This window comes from Schistocerca cancellata, chromosome 6, assembly GCF_023864275.1.
Source record: "Schistocerca cancellata isolate TAMUIC-IGC-003103 chromosome 6, iqSchCanc2.1, whole genome shotgun sequence".
Lineage (NCBI taxonomy): Eukaryota > Metazoa > Arthropoda > Insecta > Orthoptera > Acrididae > Schistocerca > Schistocerca cancellata.
This window is the reverse complement of record NC_064631.1, coordinates 438,209,161-438,225,191: the sequence shown is the minus strand read 5'-3', so window position 1 is coordinate 438,225,191 and position 16,031 is coordinate 438,209,161. Positions and strand designations below refer to the sequence as shown.

The window sequence follows — 16,031 nt, the reverse complement described above, 5'->3', positions numbered from 1 at the left end:
GCGTATCACCCACGCCATTGGTTACACGTCTCGGTCACCTGTTGTTCGCATTAACGGCACTTTGAACAGAGGACGCTACGTTTCAGATGTATTACGATCCGTGGCTCTACCTTTCATTCGATCGCTGCGAAACCCTACATTTCAGCAGGATAATGCACGACCGCATGTTGCAGGTCCTGTACGGGCCTTTCTGGGTACAGAAAATGTTCGACTGCTGCCCTGGCCAGCACATTCTCCAGATCTAACGCACAGTCATTGTGCTAGGTGGACTGCTGGCTGCACTTTCGAACTCACGTGCGAATCCTTCCGCTGATTTTCGTGTAATTCTTACAACCGTTCACCGAAATAGTACACGTTCCTTGTCCTGCAGTTCATGATGTGTGGTTTGGTTTAGCTGTGGTTGTTCCTTCTCGTTTTCACTTCACAGTCACATCACCAACAGTCAACTTGGCAGCAGTAAAGGGCTGATACGTCCATGATGTCACCTGTTGCTCAGGTGACTTTTAATGGCTAATCCAGATTCAAAGTCAGTCAGCTAACCTAACCTTCTGCTGTTACTGTTTCTTTACTGTCAACTCAATACTCCCCACCTCATTTTATACTGGCTGGTACGTCTTTCGTGACATCTAGCGTTGAATTATGCATACTTTTGATCAGGTAGTGTCTACGCTGTTGCCACAAGCCCACAGTTACCAATACTGTTGGAATCTCTGAATGAAAAAGAGTTGTGCTTTTTACAATGAATTTCCGCACTCCATGTAAGAAGTTGTACATCGTTGGAGGCAGCTATCGATTGTGCTCCTCTAGCGCTGCGTTTATTTATTTAGCATGCAGTCGGTGTGTATTAAGTTCAAACTTAGCACTAGTATTCTCAATTCAGCTGACTTAGTGAACAAGTAAAAAAACATCCAAATCGACTCTAGGGCCAAGCTAGTTTCTTTTCATGCTAGTTATTCACAGATGTACCTGTTGTGGACTCCCAGACATTCTCACAGACTTAGTTGATAAATCAGGAGTTAATGCACTTACATCAGATGACAAAAGATTAGTAACACGCACTTCTCTGACGTAAAATTATCTCTGTTTCAGTGGCAATATATACATACAGATAGATGATCTAGCTAAGGGATCCTGCCTCAGCACAGTCCTAGCGCACATCTTCATTGACAATTTTGAAAACCATTCCTTGGAAAATAACTCATTGTCTTCGATGCTGAATGATGGTTTACACTATATGTTGTGCTTATGGACAGATACTACCAGACAACTTCAGACATTCTTCAAGCAGTTAAATTCTAAGTACAACAATTTAAAATTCACAATGAAGTTTTAGGATAGCTCTACAAATTATTTAGACCTAACCATAGATATCAGTGATCGCATTCATACTTTCTACATTTACAGTAAACTCTCCACCACTGATATTGTAATACCTGCCAATTCTCAGCACCGAGCAACCCACAAACATGTTGTCTTCCATTCAATGGTAGGAAGTCTAATATTCATCCACAAACGATGACAACACTCACAATGAATTAAATTCAAAGAAACAAGTAGCATCAAGGAACGGTTACACTCTTGCCTTGTTGGAATCCAAAATGCTAAAAAAAAAAAAAAAAAAAAAAAACAGGGGGTGTGCTCTATTCTTTACACTGCACTCGACCCACCACCTCAAAACGTTAGTAAATGGTGCATTATTCCATATTTAGGAAACGTCTTTCTGAATGTCTGCTAGAAAACTTACATTCAGATACAGTAACAACAAAACGTAATTTTATGTCCACAGCACGACTGGACACATTTTGCCCGATGTTAAAGACAGCACATCAACTTTGGAAAAGATTGTAAAATCCTAAATTACTTTTAACTGTGACACTTTCTAGGTAGAACAGTCTGGCAGTAGAATAACCACCCGCTTGAAGAAAAGGGACCTAGAGAAGGCTCTACTTTTGTAGAACACCTGCTTAAAGAAGGGCACAGTTACAGGATGAAACATGAGGTCCTGCATAAAATCCACAAAGGAAAGAAAATGTATTACATTGAAATAATCGAAATTAATAGACAAATGTCTACTTCCCAGGCATAGTACAGAATGATCATACAAAGTTCCATTACTCACCACTTCTAACTGCAAATATTGCTAACAATCCCAGTCAGAACACTTTGTAAATTACCTCTCCTACTCATATGCCTCATTTTCATTTATTTCAGTTACTATTGCTTCACTTTCTCCTTAAAATTTTACTTTCAATAATTACAGTTGTCTCACTAATCTGTTACTTCACACTTGTAACATTTCACTTGTTTTTAATATTGGACCTGTTCAGGTCAAGATTATCATGTTCAATCACCCCCTTGGAACACGTCGTAAAAGTTTACTGTAAATTATTCAACTTATATTTTCTGTTCAGAATAGTTCTTTTAATTTGTCGAGTCATATATTATTTAAAGATTCACTTTTTTTCTAAGCTACATAGTTTTACATTGCATTTTACTGAAATAATTCCTGTCGTTTTAGACCTAAATCAAACATTGGCAATTGTCATCTTGCCTATTGAGATCCTCAGTAGATACACCAAGTTTTAAAATCTTTGCTCACACAAGAATTTCACAGTCACCCATATTTACATTTGCACGTGACCATGACGTAACAGCCGAAAACCCGTTTGTAAAATAATGAATATTGTAAAACATTACACCAGTGTCGTGTGTTTTTTATTCATAATATGAGAAATTATGACCGTGCCTCTATACTCCCGGAAGAAATTTAGAGCCACAGTAGTAAACATCTAATAGCGCTGCTCAAGGCCCACAGTAATTCTGTTCTCAAAAATCTCACAATTGTAACAGAAATATAAACGTGTAAGTTTTACGACCGAAACTACTTTCCACATCTTTCTTAATTACCAAGTCGACATACCTCTCCGCTTCCTTCACTCTACCAAAGGCTGCACCAATGGCTGCACGAGAAGTCAGCCACCAAGTCCTTGCTAGCTGTGAACCTTACCACGTTTACTTGGGAGATCAGAAAGACTCTTGAACAGATGGCACGTCCCTATTGGTCAGTACTTCTTAAGAAGAGCCTGCCACTCACAGGGTGTGTAGTCCTCACTCTGATTTTGCCATTATTTTTTAATATTTGGTTGCATTAAATTAAGATTTTTTGTCACAGTAAGACTTGTTTACATCTTAAGCTACTATTCCTCTCATGTATACGTTAGCCTTCAATGTAATTGTATTACTCTGATTATCTCTGTTTTGTGATTTGCTGAGACAGAATTCGGTGTGCTGCCCTTGCTAGGCACCTCTTGCCAGGACTGTGACGTGTCCTTTACTGCTCTCGGAAGCTGACTTGCGCCATGATCTGACCTTCAGGGTGGTCATTTCCGAGAACCTGTGGTGTCCTTGATCTGCTAGACACTTCTCAGCAAGGAAAATCCATCTCAGAGAATTCAGTTACCTGGCTTCTTTAACGCATTTTAATAGTTGCATAGGAAGATAATCTCTTCACAGTAACTGTAGAATAATACTGAAGATTCGATGAACAGATCGAGTAAATAATGGGGTGGTAATGTATGGGTTTGGGTAACCCAATTACACACGATGAGACGACAGGTTTCTGCATCTTTATCCGGCGCAAGGGGATGACACACGTGGCAGAGGGCCCGTTTCATCACATGTAAACATCCCTTATAAAAACTCCACCATCTGCTTTAATTGTCCGCTGTTGACAAGCGGAATATATCGTCGCGTGTGTTTTTCGACATACTTATATCCTGTCATCGGAATTATTCACCTGTGCAGTTAGTCAACAGTCTGTAGGACTTTTCTGCATGGTTTTTGGTCCTCATTGTTGTTGTGGTCATGCTAATACTGTACTCTGTGACATACAATGAGCATAGGTAGGCTTATATGCCTGTGGGGTGGCTTATGTAAGACATAGTGAGACGATGGTTATGCGTGGTAAGGGAATTATTGATCGCCTTTCAACTGGCGAGATTTTATCTTTCTATCTGCATACGGACTTCATCCGTTGGATATTGGAGTTGTTTATTAAATTTTTGTCATCTTCCTAAGTTACATCACAGGGCAAGTACTGGAAATGATGTTCTGGTGGTATTGTGACAACGGAGGTTTCTGGTGGAATGACGCCCAGAATGGAATGTAAGTACTAGGAGTGGGTACTAGAAAGTGAAGCTCTGAGGTGCGATGTGGATCGTTGCTGCCATATTTCTGCAGTAAAAGCATTGCTGGTGAGTGTCTGGCGCCTGAGTTCAAGTTCCATTCCCATATACTACAAGGTTTTAACTACTAGAATGTTTTCCCATGATCAACATAACATTAGTTTCAGTGGTCAAAACTTTCAAGCTTGTAGTGGAGCTTACCTAACGAAACACACAGTATATTATACAGAATGAAATTTTCACTCCGCAGCGGAGTGTACTCTGATACGAAACTTCCTGGCAGATTGAAACTGTGCCGGACCGAGACTCGAACTCTGGACCGAGGAGACGAGGTACTGGCGGAATTAAAGCTGTGAGGACGGGTCGTGAGTCGTGTTTGGGTAGCTCAGCGTGTTCGGTCAGAGGGCTAGCTACCCTGAGTGAGTGGATCAGGCGGCCGATGTGGCCGAGCGGTTCTAGGTGCTTCGGTCTGGAACCGCGCGACCGCTACGGTCGCAGGTTCGAATCCTGCCTCGTGCATGGACGTGTGTGATGTCCTTAGGTTAGTTAGGTTTAAGTAGTTCTAAGTTCTAGGGGACTGACGACCTCAGCTGTTAAGTCCCATAGTGCTCAGAGCCATTTGAACCATTTGAGTGGATCAACAAAGAACCTAAACGGGTGTCATCGGATGTCCGCTCCGAACAAATTCAACGAACAATATAGAACAAAATGAGATAAAAAAAAGACAAATACGGTAGAGCACTTGCCAGCGAAAGGCAAAGGTCCCGAGTTCGAGTCTCGGTCCGGCACACAGTTTTAATCTGCTAGGAAGTTTCATGTATTATACAAATCGTATTTCACCCTAAATTTAACAGTCGATTATCAACGTAATGAGCTGTTGGGATATGTGGAGTCCACACGTTTTACGCTCGAAGTGAGGCTGTTTCCTTTTGATACTGTTGCTAAATCACCAACATAGATGTTAAGCATTGAAAACTCAGAACGTCCTTACTTGGCTCCTGGACATGTGAGGAGTTTTGTCCACTACCTGTGACAACGCTTGTGTTAGTATCGATACACCGGGACAATTGGGTGCTCAGATACATTCTTTCTTATATTATCTTCTATATGTCGGTCTGTCCCGTTCACAAAGTTTGATTCGTAAAATTCCAGTATTTCTTAGTTTGTCTCTTTTATTGTGAAAACGTTGTCGTCATAAAATTTCCTTCCTACAATCGGACATTTTTCTTTAGTTCAAGTAGCAGTATTACTAATCGAGCAGTGTATAGCATTAAATAAAAAATCATAAACTGTGTAAATGCAGTTCCGTGTGTCTCCACCTTTTACGGCGTTACCGACCGCAACGAGAAAAAATAATCATCAGTGCGATTCCATTCTCTGTTCCACAGATGTCATTCAACTGTCTGCATTTTTGGTGTAATATCAGGACGTGTAACTGACCTTGTTGTGTGTTGCTGCAATAAAGCGCAGAATTTCTAACATGTGTACCGACGTGGCGTCCTAAAATGATGATGTCGTCCAGCACAGAGGTAGCACGTAGACCTCCAGGTTGTAGAGATCCCAGATATTTTTACTGTACACATTTGTTCAGATATAATAGCAAACTGAACACTATATCACGTAATCAAGCCCACGCCTAAAGAAAATACAAATCTGCCAATCACTGTTGCTTGTCAAAATATAATTATTTATCACTTCCAAACTGAGTAACAACTTTTATTACCATACCACAATCCAAATTTCTGTTTCATAAACGCAGTACTAGTCTGCACTCGCTACTCGGTCATTCGGCACGAAGTCGATAATACACCAACAAGGTAACTTTCCTAAGAGCCAACAAACAACCTTGATGAAATTTGGAGGGTGTGTAGAGCGGGCAAAGTAGTGCAGTACGTATTTCTCTGCTTGTGCCAAGTTCATCTTCAAGAGGTAAAACGCCCATCGAAATGGAATTTGGCTTTCTGGTTTAGAGGCAATATCTTCGAAACGTTTATCTCTAAGAAATGTTTTTCATGTAAAAGTTGATATGTAATTAATGTTCTTGAAAACTGTGTAATGAACTTTTATAATAATTTGAAATTTTGCAAAATACCCCTCCTCTATTAATTAATTGTGAAAAATGAAAACTTTTGTTACAACATAAACTATAACAACTTACAGTTGCTTTATGTTTTAAGCTGTTATTTACATTTCACATTCATGGTTTTTGATTTGTCTTTTGGTTTACTTTTTCAAGTGCGTGTATTTTGTTAACTAGAAATATAATTAACCCATTATTATCACAGGAAATAATTACAGCAATGATAATGTGTACTGGGATACTCTCTTTCAAATTCTGAAGGTGGCAGGGGTAAAATACAGGGAGCGAAAGGCTATTTAAAATTTGCACGGAAACCAGATGGCAGTTACAAGAGTTGAGGGACATGAAAGGGACGCAGTGGTTGGGCAAGGAGTGAGACAGGGTTGTAGCCTATCCCCGATGTTATTCAATCTGTATATTGAGCAAGCAGAAAAGGAAACAAAAGAAAAATTCGGAGTAGGAATTAAAATCCATGGAGAGGAAATAAAACCTTTGAGGTTCGCCGATGACATTGTAATTCTGTCAGAGATAGCAAAGGACCTGGAAGAGCAGCTGAACGGAATGGACAGTGTCTTGAAAGGAGGGTGTAAGATGAACATCAACAAAAGCAAAACGAGGATAATGGAATGTAGTCGAGTTAAGTCGGGTGATGCTGAGGGAATGAGACACTTAAAGTAGTAAAGGAGTTTTGCTATTTGGAGAGCAAAATAACTCATTATGGTCGAAGTAGAGAGAATATAAAATGTAGACTGGCAATGGCAAGGAAAGCGTTCCTGAAGAAGAGAAATTTGTTAACATCGAGTATAGATTTAAGTATCAGGAAGTCGTTTCTGAAAGTATTTGTGTGTAGTTTAGCCATGTATGGAAGTGAAACATGGACGCTAAATAGTTTAGACAAGAAGAGAATAGAAGCTTTCGAAATGTGGTGCTACAGAACAATGCTGAAGATTAGATGGGTAGACGACGTAACTAATGAGGAGGTATTGAATAGAATTGGGAAGAAGAGAAATTTGTGGCATAACTTGACTAGAAGAAGGGATCGGTTGGTAGGGTAAGTTTTGAGGCATCAAGGGATCACCAATTTAGTTTTGGAGGGCAGCGTGGAGGGTAAAAATCGTAGAGGGAGACCAAGAGATGAATACACTAAGCAGATTCAGAAGGATGTAGGTTGCAATAGGTACTGGGAGATGAAGAAGTTTGTACAGGATAGAGTAGCATGGAGAGCTGCATCAAACCAGTCTCAGGACTGAAGACAACAACAACAACAACACGATAATGTGTAAGGAAATTCTTCAGACATAATGTTTTTTACATCATGCACACAAAATGAACGAAATTTCCTCACGTAATATACACGATAGTGAAGAACACAAAACAAAATTCTGCTGGATTTCAAATTGTGACGGGTGGCTCTAAATATCGGAACTGTAGCAGGCACATTACAATTCGTTGGTAAGCCTAGGCTAAGACAATTTGTTATGTACTACTGACTTAGCTTAGCTTAACTGAATTGTTTTTCAGGTTCCGGCTAACATCATAACCATTCAACAGAGCTAGATCTGAAAATATTTACACGTAGTTCTAACATCGAAAGCCGTATACGTTCAACGACTCTACCTGTACCATCGAGAGCTTTGGGTTGACCAGATGTTTCTTGTCCTTGGATATGACGCTCCAACCTTCCTTTTTTTTTTTTTTTACCCTGACTCCCGACTTTTCATAGGTCTGAAAGAAAATTATGGTGACTTTGGACCGAGAATTAGACAATTTCTCTTTGTAGTCCCGAATGTCCTATTGACAGAATCGAAATCCAGCAAACAAACGTCTTGCCAGGTCGATAGATATTTGATGTTTTCTTTCCAAGTGAAGGAGAAAGGTCCTTATTATTGTTAAATTCTTGAGGCGATCAGTGTGAAAGAGCCGTTTAGAGCATCGTAGTTGAGGACAAGGAACTTGTTCATCTGGTAATTACAAAAGGATTCGACGGCACAGGTACAGCCGTGGTATGCATACAGCTTTCGATGTTGGAAGAACTTTGTGAGGAGAAGTTCATATCTAGTTGTTTTTAATGATTATGATACCAATCTCCATTTGAATAGTATCATAATCAAGCTGCAGTTATTAGTACATAATCAATTCGCTTCGCTAAGGCTTACCAATGTACTGAAATATGCCTGATACAAATTAGGATATTTAGAGGTTCACCCGTGACAATTTGAAATCCATCTTAATTTTGTTTTACATTATCTTCTCCGTCGTGTGTATTACGTTAACAAATTTCGTTCATTATATGCACATGGTGTAAAAACCGATATGTTTTAAGCATTTTTTGTAAAGATTATCATTATTTCAATTATTTTCTATTATAATAATGAGTTACTTATTATTTTCAATTAACAAAACACACATACGTGAAACGGTAAACCAAAAAAAAAAAACAGAAAGCCCATGAATGTAAAACGCAAATAATAATTTAAAATATAAAACAAATATTAAAATAAATAATTAGGATAGTAATAGTAGTAGTTCCGATATTTTAATTAGGTGTACCGAAAATATCCTGGGAGCACATTATGTACAGCTTATTTTCCAAAAGTGGTATTTCAGAAACCAGGTTTGTTGCACAGGGACGTGTGTGGCTTGAAAGCTTCTTTATGTTGTCAGAAAAGTTTTCAATTTTCACAATTAATTAATGGTGTTCAAGTATTTTGCAAAAATTCAAATTATTACTAAAGTTGATTATACAGTGTTCAAGAACAGTAAATACATACCACCTTTTATAGGAAAAATATTTCTTAATATCATCGTTTCGAAGATATTCCCTCTAAACCTAAACGCCGAATTAACTTTTGGTTGATGTTTCACCCCTTAAAAATGAAATTGGGCGCAAGCTAAGAATTACATTCTGTACTACTTTGCGCCCTCTACGCACCCGCCAAGTTTCATCAAGATCATTTATTAATACTTGGGAACGTTCTCTTGTAAATGATCCGGGTCTTTTTAATTATTTAGCTGTCTGCTTAAAGTTAATAATTAAATGTTGTTTTGATTACGTAATGATAGCGTAGTACTAAGGCGTCCTGCTACATTATTACGAACAAAATCTGAGGATAAATTTAGCAATGATTAATAATCGAAAATATGAGTTTTGACGGGCAATCCCTCCATATTTTCTACAGTGGGCTGAGAGAACAGAAGTTTATTCAGTTGGTGCATTTTCTCGCGATTGCTGTAACCGGGTTGTAGCATCTAACATTCTTGACTCACTCCACCTTACGCTGTCATACAACACCTACTGCAACTTTGCTCAACTGAGATGTGATATGTGGGACTAAAGCTACACTACTGGCCATTAAAATTGCTACACCACGAAGATGACGTGCTACAGACGGGAAATTTAACCGACACGAAGAAAAAGATGTGATACGCAATTGATTAGCTTTTCAGAGCATTCACACAAGGTTAGCGCCGGTGGCGACACATACAACGTGCTGACATGAAGAAAGTTTCCAACCTATTTCTCATACACAAACAGCAGTTGACCGGCATTGCCTGGTGAAACGTTGTTGTGATGCCTCGTGTAAGGAGGAGAAATGCGTACCATCACGTTTCCGACTTTGATAAAGGTCGGATTGTAGGCTATCGCGATTGCGGTTTATCGTATCACGACATTGCTGCTCGCGTTGGTCAAGATCCAATGGCTGTTAGCAGAATATGGAATTAATGGATTCAGGAGGGTAATACGGAACGCCGTGCTGGATCCCAACGGCCTCGTATCACTAGCAGTCGAGATGACAGAGATCTTATCCGCATGGCTGTAACAGATCGTGCAGCCACGTCTCGACCCTTAGTCAACAGATGGGGACTTTTGCAAGACAACAACCATCTGCACGAACAGTTCGACGACGTTTGCAGCAGCATGGACTATCAGCTCGGAGACCATGGCTGCTGTTACCCTTGACGCTGCATCACAGACAGGAGAGCCTGCGATGGTGTACTCAACGACGAACCTCGGTGCACGAATGGCAAAACGTCATTTTTTCGGATAAATCCAGGTTCTGTTTATAGCATCATGATGGTCGTATCCGTGTTTGGCGACATCGCGGTGATCGCACATTGGAAGCGTGAATTCGTCATCGCCGCACTGGCGTATCACCCTACGTGATGGTATAGGGTGCCATTGGTTACGCGTCTCGGTCACCTCTTGTTCGCACTGACGGCACTTTGAACAGTGGACGTTACATTTCAGATGTATTACGACCTGTGGCTCTACCCTTCATTCGATCCCTACGAAACCCTACATTTCAGCAGGATAATGCACAACCGCATGTTTCAGGTCCTGTGCGGGCCTTTCTGGATACAGAAAATGTTCCACTGCTGCCCTGGCCAGCACATTCTCCAGATCTCTCTCCAATTGAAAATGTCTGGTCAGTGGTGGCCGAGCAACTGGCTCGTCACAATACGCCAGTCATTACTCTTGATGAACTGTGGTATGAAGCTGCATAGGCAGCTGTACTTGTACACACCATCCACGCTCTGTTTGACTCATGACCAGGCGTATCAAGGCCGTTATTACGGCCAGAGGTGGTTGTTCCGGGTACTGATTTCTCAGGATCTATGCACCCAAATTGCGTGAAAATGTAATCACATGTCAGTTCTAGAATAATATATCTGTCCAATGAATATCCGTTTATCATTTGCATTTCTTCTTGGTGTAGAAATTTTAATGGCCAGTAGTGTATATCTCCAAGGTGCAGAAATGTCACACTTTCCAGCTTCTCACACAGTTTCAGAGAGACGTGGAGTCGGTGTCATGCTGTGGCACGTATAAGCGACGAAGTCGTGGTAATTGTTTTGTTCTTTGGTGACACAGGTGAGCGAAGAGGCGCTGCAGAAGCGGCTGCGCCAGGGCTGGCTGTGCGAGTTGGAGGGCGACCTCAACAAGCTGATCCAGCGCATCAGGGAGGCCCGCCGCAAAAAGGAGGTCAGTAGCTCGTCCACTCCGCTGCTGTGGTGTACAGTCTGTTCGTAAACTGAAGGGCGAGCACCGCTCGCGGCGGGGGGGAGGGGCGTTACAGCTGCCGTACATGGCGGCTGAGAATCAGTTTCCCGTCTATCAGTGCAAACGAGCATGCAGTGACAGTGACATACGCACATTCTGTCCGTGTACGTTTCTTCCCCCATTCGTATTATTTACTAAATTCTCTGTTTCGTGCAATATCAACATAAATACACCCTGAGCGTGTCTGCACACTGCGTCGCCAGTGATTCAAATGGCGCGCTGCGGAAGGGTCGGACTAACCATGTGAAACATCCTATTGGTGCTACTTATAAAGGACGGACAGACTGTACAGCCACCTGAAACTGCTTACTCTAGTCAAGCTTTGGTCTGCCTCTATAGTGTTTACCATCCACATTGCCTTCCGCTGACAATTCCTTGATGTCTCACGATTCGATGTTCTCATCTAGTTAGAGAGTTCGTTTTCACTTCTAAGAGCACAATCGTTATGCTTGTAGCCTCTTGCTATCATTTTCCCAAAACGTGTCACTTTTACCAGCTCTTAGTGTCTCGTTTACCTATCAAAAGTTGCCATAAACGAATTCTTCTGGTCCCTCAAACTACCACGTAGCCCATTACTGCGAAACAAAGACGGGATATAGTAAATGAAGCAACAAAGACGGGTTTCGTTCCGTATACTGACAGTTTGATATTCCGCACATTAAATCATTTACAGCGTTCGATTCGCTGTCCGAAGTGTTTGATCTAGCGAGAGAAGGGCTGCTTACTTTGGTACACACTGCTGCAAAATGTGTGCGAGTGCAGACACACAGGAATCGAAACTACGCTGCCACTTTACGTACCAGCCAAATTTGCTCAGTGAGTGGTGGTTGTCTTCATTGTAATATAAATTTGAGTACCCATACTTCATTGATCCCCTTCAGCACTTCAGTCAATTCTGCATATCGTTGTCCACGAGACTGGTCACTATTTCAGCCCATTATGCATCCGGCGGAGTCACAAGACCACTTTTGAAGTTGATTGATCGTCCTGTGACGTTGACTTGACCGATTTTGCTGAGAAATGCCACAGATTGAAAGTCGTCCGCTGCCCCTTTTTTTTTTTATATCGTCATCAGTCATCTGACTGGTTTGATGCGGCCCTCCACGAATTCTTCTCTTCTCATATGCTAACCTCGTCATCTCGTCTTCTTGTCCCTTCTCCTATGTTTTCCACATACTCCTTGTCTCTCAGATTCTGTGCAGAACCTAATCATTCCTTACTTTATCAGTCCATCTAATTTTCAACATTCGTCAGCCGCGCGGAGCAGCCGCGTGGTTTAAGGCGCCACGTGACGGATAGCGCGGTCCCTCCCGCTGAAGGTTCTAATCCTCCCTCGTGGATAGGTCTGTGTGTTGTTCTTAGCATAAGTTAGTTTAAGTAGTTTTCCCACAGTCCATGTTTCACTACTACAAAATGTTGTGCTCCAAACGTACATTCTCAGAAATTTCTCCATCATATTAAGGCATATGTTTGATATTAGTTGACTTCTCTCGGCCCGAGATGCCCATTTTGCCATTGCTAGTCTGCTTTCGATGTCCTCCTTGCTCCGTCCGTCACTCGTTATTTTACTGCCTAGGTAGCAGAATTCCGTAACTTCATCTGCTTCATGACCATCTATCCTGATATTAAGTTTCTCGCTGTTCTCATTTCTGCTACTTCTCATTACTTTCGTCTTTCTTCGTTTTGCCCTCAATCCATATTCTGTACTCATTAGACGTTCATTCCATTGAGCAGATCTTGTAATTTTTCTTCACTTTCACTCAGGGTAGCTTTATCTTCAGCGAATCACATGTAAATATAAATGTCGTGTGACTAGGGCCTCCCGTCGGGTAGGCCGTTCGCCTGGTACAAGTCTTTCGATTTGACGCCACTTCGGCGACTTGCGCGTCGATGGGGATGAAATGATGATGATGATTAGGACAACACAACACCCAGTCCCTGAGAGGAGAAAATCTCCGACCCAGCCGGGAATCGAACCCGGGCCCTTAGGACTGACATTTTGTCGCGCTGACCACTCAGCTACCGGGGGCGGACAGCGAATCACATCATTGATATCCTTTTAATCCCATTCTTGAACCTTTCTTTTATATGTATCATTGCTTCTTCGATGTACAGATTGAAGAGAGTGTGTGTGTGTGGGGGGGGGGGGGGGGGGAACGACATCCCTATCTTACATCCTTTTTAAATTGAGCATTTCTTCTTGGTCATCCACTCTCATTATTCCCTCTTGGCTCTTCTACGTATCGTATATTACCCGTCTCTCCAAGCAGCTTCCCCCATTTTTCTCATAATTTCAAATATCTTGCACCATCTGACATTGGGGAATGCTTTTTTCAGGTCGACACATCCTATAAAAAGTCTTGATTTTTCTTTAGTCTTACTTCCATTATCATATACAACTCCACAATTCTCTCTCTGGTGCCTTTACCTTTCATAAAAGTAAAATGAACGTCATTTAACACAGTTTTCTTTTCCATTCTTCTGATTATTATTCTTGTCAGCAACTTCGATACATGAGCAGTTAAGCTGATTGTGCGATAATTCTCACACTTATCAGCTCTTGCACTCTTTAGAATTGTGTAAATGATATTTTTCCGAAAGTCAGATAGTATGTCGCCAGTCTCACACATACTACACACCAAAGTGAATAGTCTTTTTGTTGCCACTTCCAACAATGATTTTAGAATTTATGATGGAATGTTGTCTATCCCTTCTGCCTTATTTGATCTTAAGCCCACAAAGCCCTCTTAAATTCTAATTCTAATACTGGATTCCCTAAACTAAACTAAAGTGCACTCCGTCCGAACAGGGATATAAACTCGGATTATAATTTAGTAGTGATGAAGGGCAGTCAGTAGTGATGAAGACTGGTCAGAAAGCATTAATATGCACAGAAATGGGATACAGAAATACTAAGGAATGAAGAGAAACGGTTGAAGTTGTCTGAGAATATACACTCCTGGAAATTGAAATAAGAACACCGTGAATTCATTGTCCCAGGAAGGGGAAACTTTATTGACACATTCCTGGGGTCAGATACATCACATGATCACACTGACAGAACCACAGGCACATAGACACAGGCAACAGAGCATGCACAATGTCGGCACTAGTACAGTGTATATCCACCTTTCGCAGCAATGCAGGCTGCTATTCTCCCATGGAGACGATCGTAGAGATGCTGGATGTAGTCCTGTGGAACGGCTTGCCATGCCATTTCCACCTGGCGCCTCAGTTGGACCAGCGTTCGTGCTGGACGTGCAGACCGCGTGAGACGACGCTTCATCCAGTCCCAAACATGCTCAATGGGGGACAGATCCGGAGATCTTGCTGGCCAGGGTAGTTGACTTACACCTTCTAGAGCACGTTGGGTGGCACGGTATACATGCGGACGTGCATTGTCCTGTTGGAACAGCAAGTTCCCTTGCCGGTCTAGGAATGGTAGAACGATGGGTTCGATGACGGTTTGGATGTACCGTGCACTATTCAGTGTCCCCTCGACGATCACCAGTGGTGTACGGCCAGTGTAGGAGATCGCTCCCCACACCATGATGCCGGGTGTTGGCCCTGTGTGCCTCGGTCGTATGCAGTCCTGATTGTGGCGCTCACCTGCACGGCGTCAAACACGCATACGACCATCATTGGCACCAAGGCAGAAGCGACTCTCATCGCTGAAGACGACACGTCTCCATTCGTCCCTCCATTCACGCCTGTCGCGACACCACTGGAGGCGGGCTGCACGATGTTGGGGCGTGAGCGGAAGACGGCCTAACGGTGTGCGGGACCGTAGCCCAGCTTCATGGAGACGGTTGCGAATGGTCCTCGCCGATACCCCAGGAGCAACAGTGTCCCTAATTTGCTGGGAAGTGGCGGTGCGGTCCCCTACGGCACTGCGTAGGATCCTACGGTCTTGGCGTGCATCCGTGCGTCGCTGCGGTCCGGTCCCAGGTCGAAGGGCACGTGCACCTTCCGCCGACCACTGGCGACAACATCGATGTACTGTGGAGACCTCACGCCCCACGTGTTGAGCAATTCGGCGGTACGTCCACCCGGCCTCCCGCATGCCCACTATACGCCCTCGCTCAAAGTCCGTCAGCTGCACATACGGTTCACGTCCACGCTGTCGCGGCATGCTACCAGTGTTAAAGACTGCGATGGAGCTCCGTATGCCACGGCAAACTGGCTGACACTGACGGCGGCGGTGCGCAAATGCTGCACAGCTAGCGCCATTCGACGGCCAACACCGCGGTTCCTGGTGTGTCCGCTGTGCCGTGCGTGTGATCATTGCTTGTACAGCCCTCTCGCAGTGTCCGGAGCAAGTATGGTGGGTCTGACACACCGGTGTCAATGTGTTCTTTTTTCCATTTTAGGAGTGTAGATAGTGCGATAGGGTTTAGGTCAGTGGGCAGTTCAGTTGAAGAGGGATGGACACCTCTCAAAACGGCACTAATAGACGTTGGAAAGGAAAACATAGGTACAAAGAAGATAACTGCAAGAAACCATGGGTAACAGAAGGCATACCTCAACTGATCGATGAAAGAAGGAAATACAATGTTCAGGGAAGTTCAGGAATACAGAAATAGAAGTCCCCTAGGAATGAAATAAATAGGAAGTGCAGAAAAGCTAAGGTGAGGGGCATCCAGTAAAAGAAACAGAATTTAAAAGAACTTTGGCAGACTTAAGATCGAATAAGGCATAAGGGATA

The 16,031-nt window shown here is 42.5% G+C and overlaps 1 protein-coding gene across 1 annotated transcript in view; it reads left to right on the top strand.

The window, feature by feature from the left end:
- LOC126088372 (urocanate hydratase-like) overlaps positions 1 to 16,031 on the top strand; it is a 398,618-nt gene that overhangs the window by 144,087 nt on the left and 238,500 nt on the right. Inside the window, exon 7 of the mRNA XM_049906510.1 lies at positions 11,138 to 11,248. Within this exon, the coding sequence (XP_049762467.1) occupies positions 11,138 to 11,248 (111 nt within the window). The remainder of the gene's footprint in view (positions 1 to 11,137; positions 11,249 to 16,031) is intronic.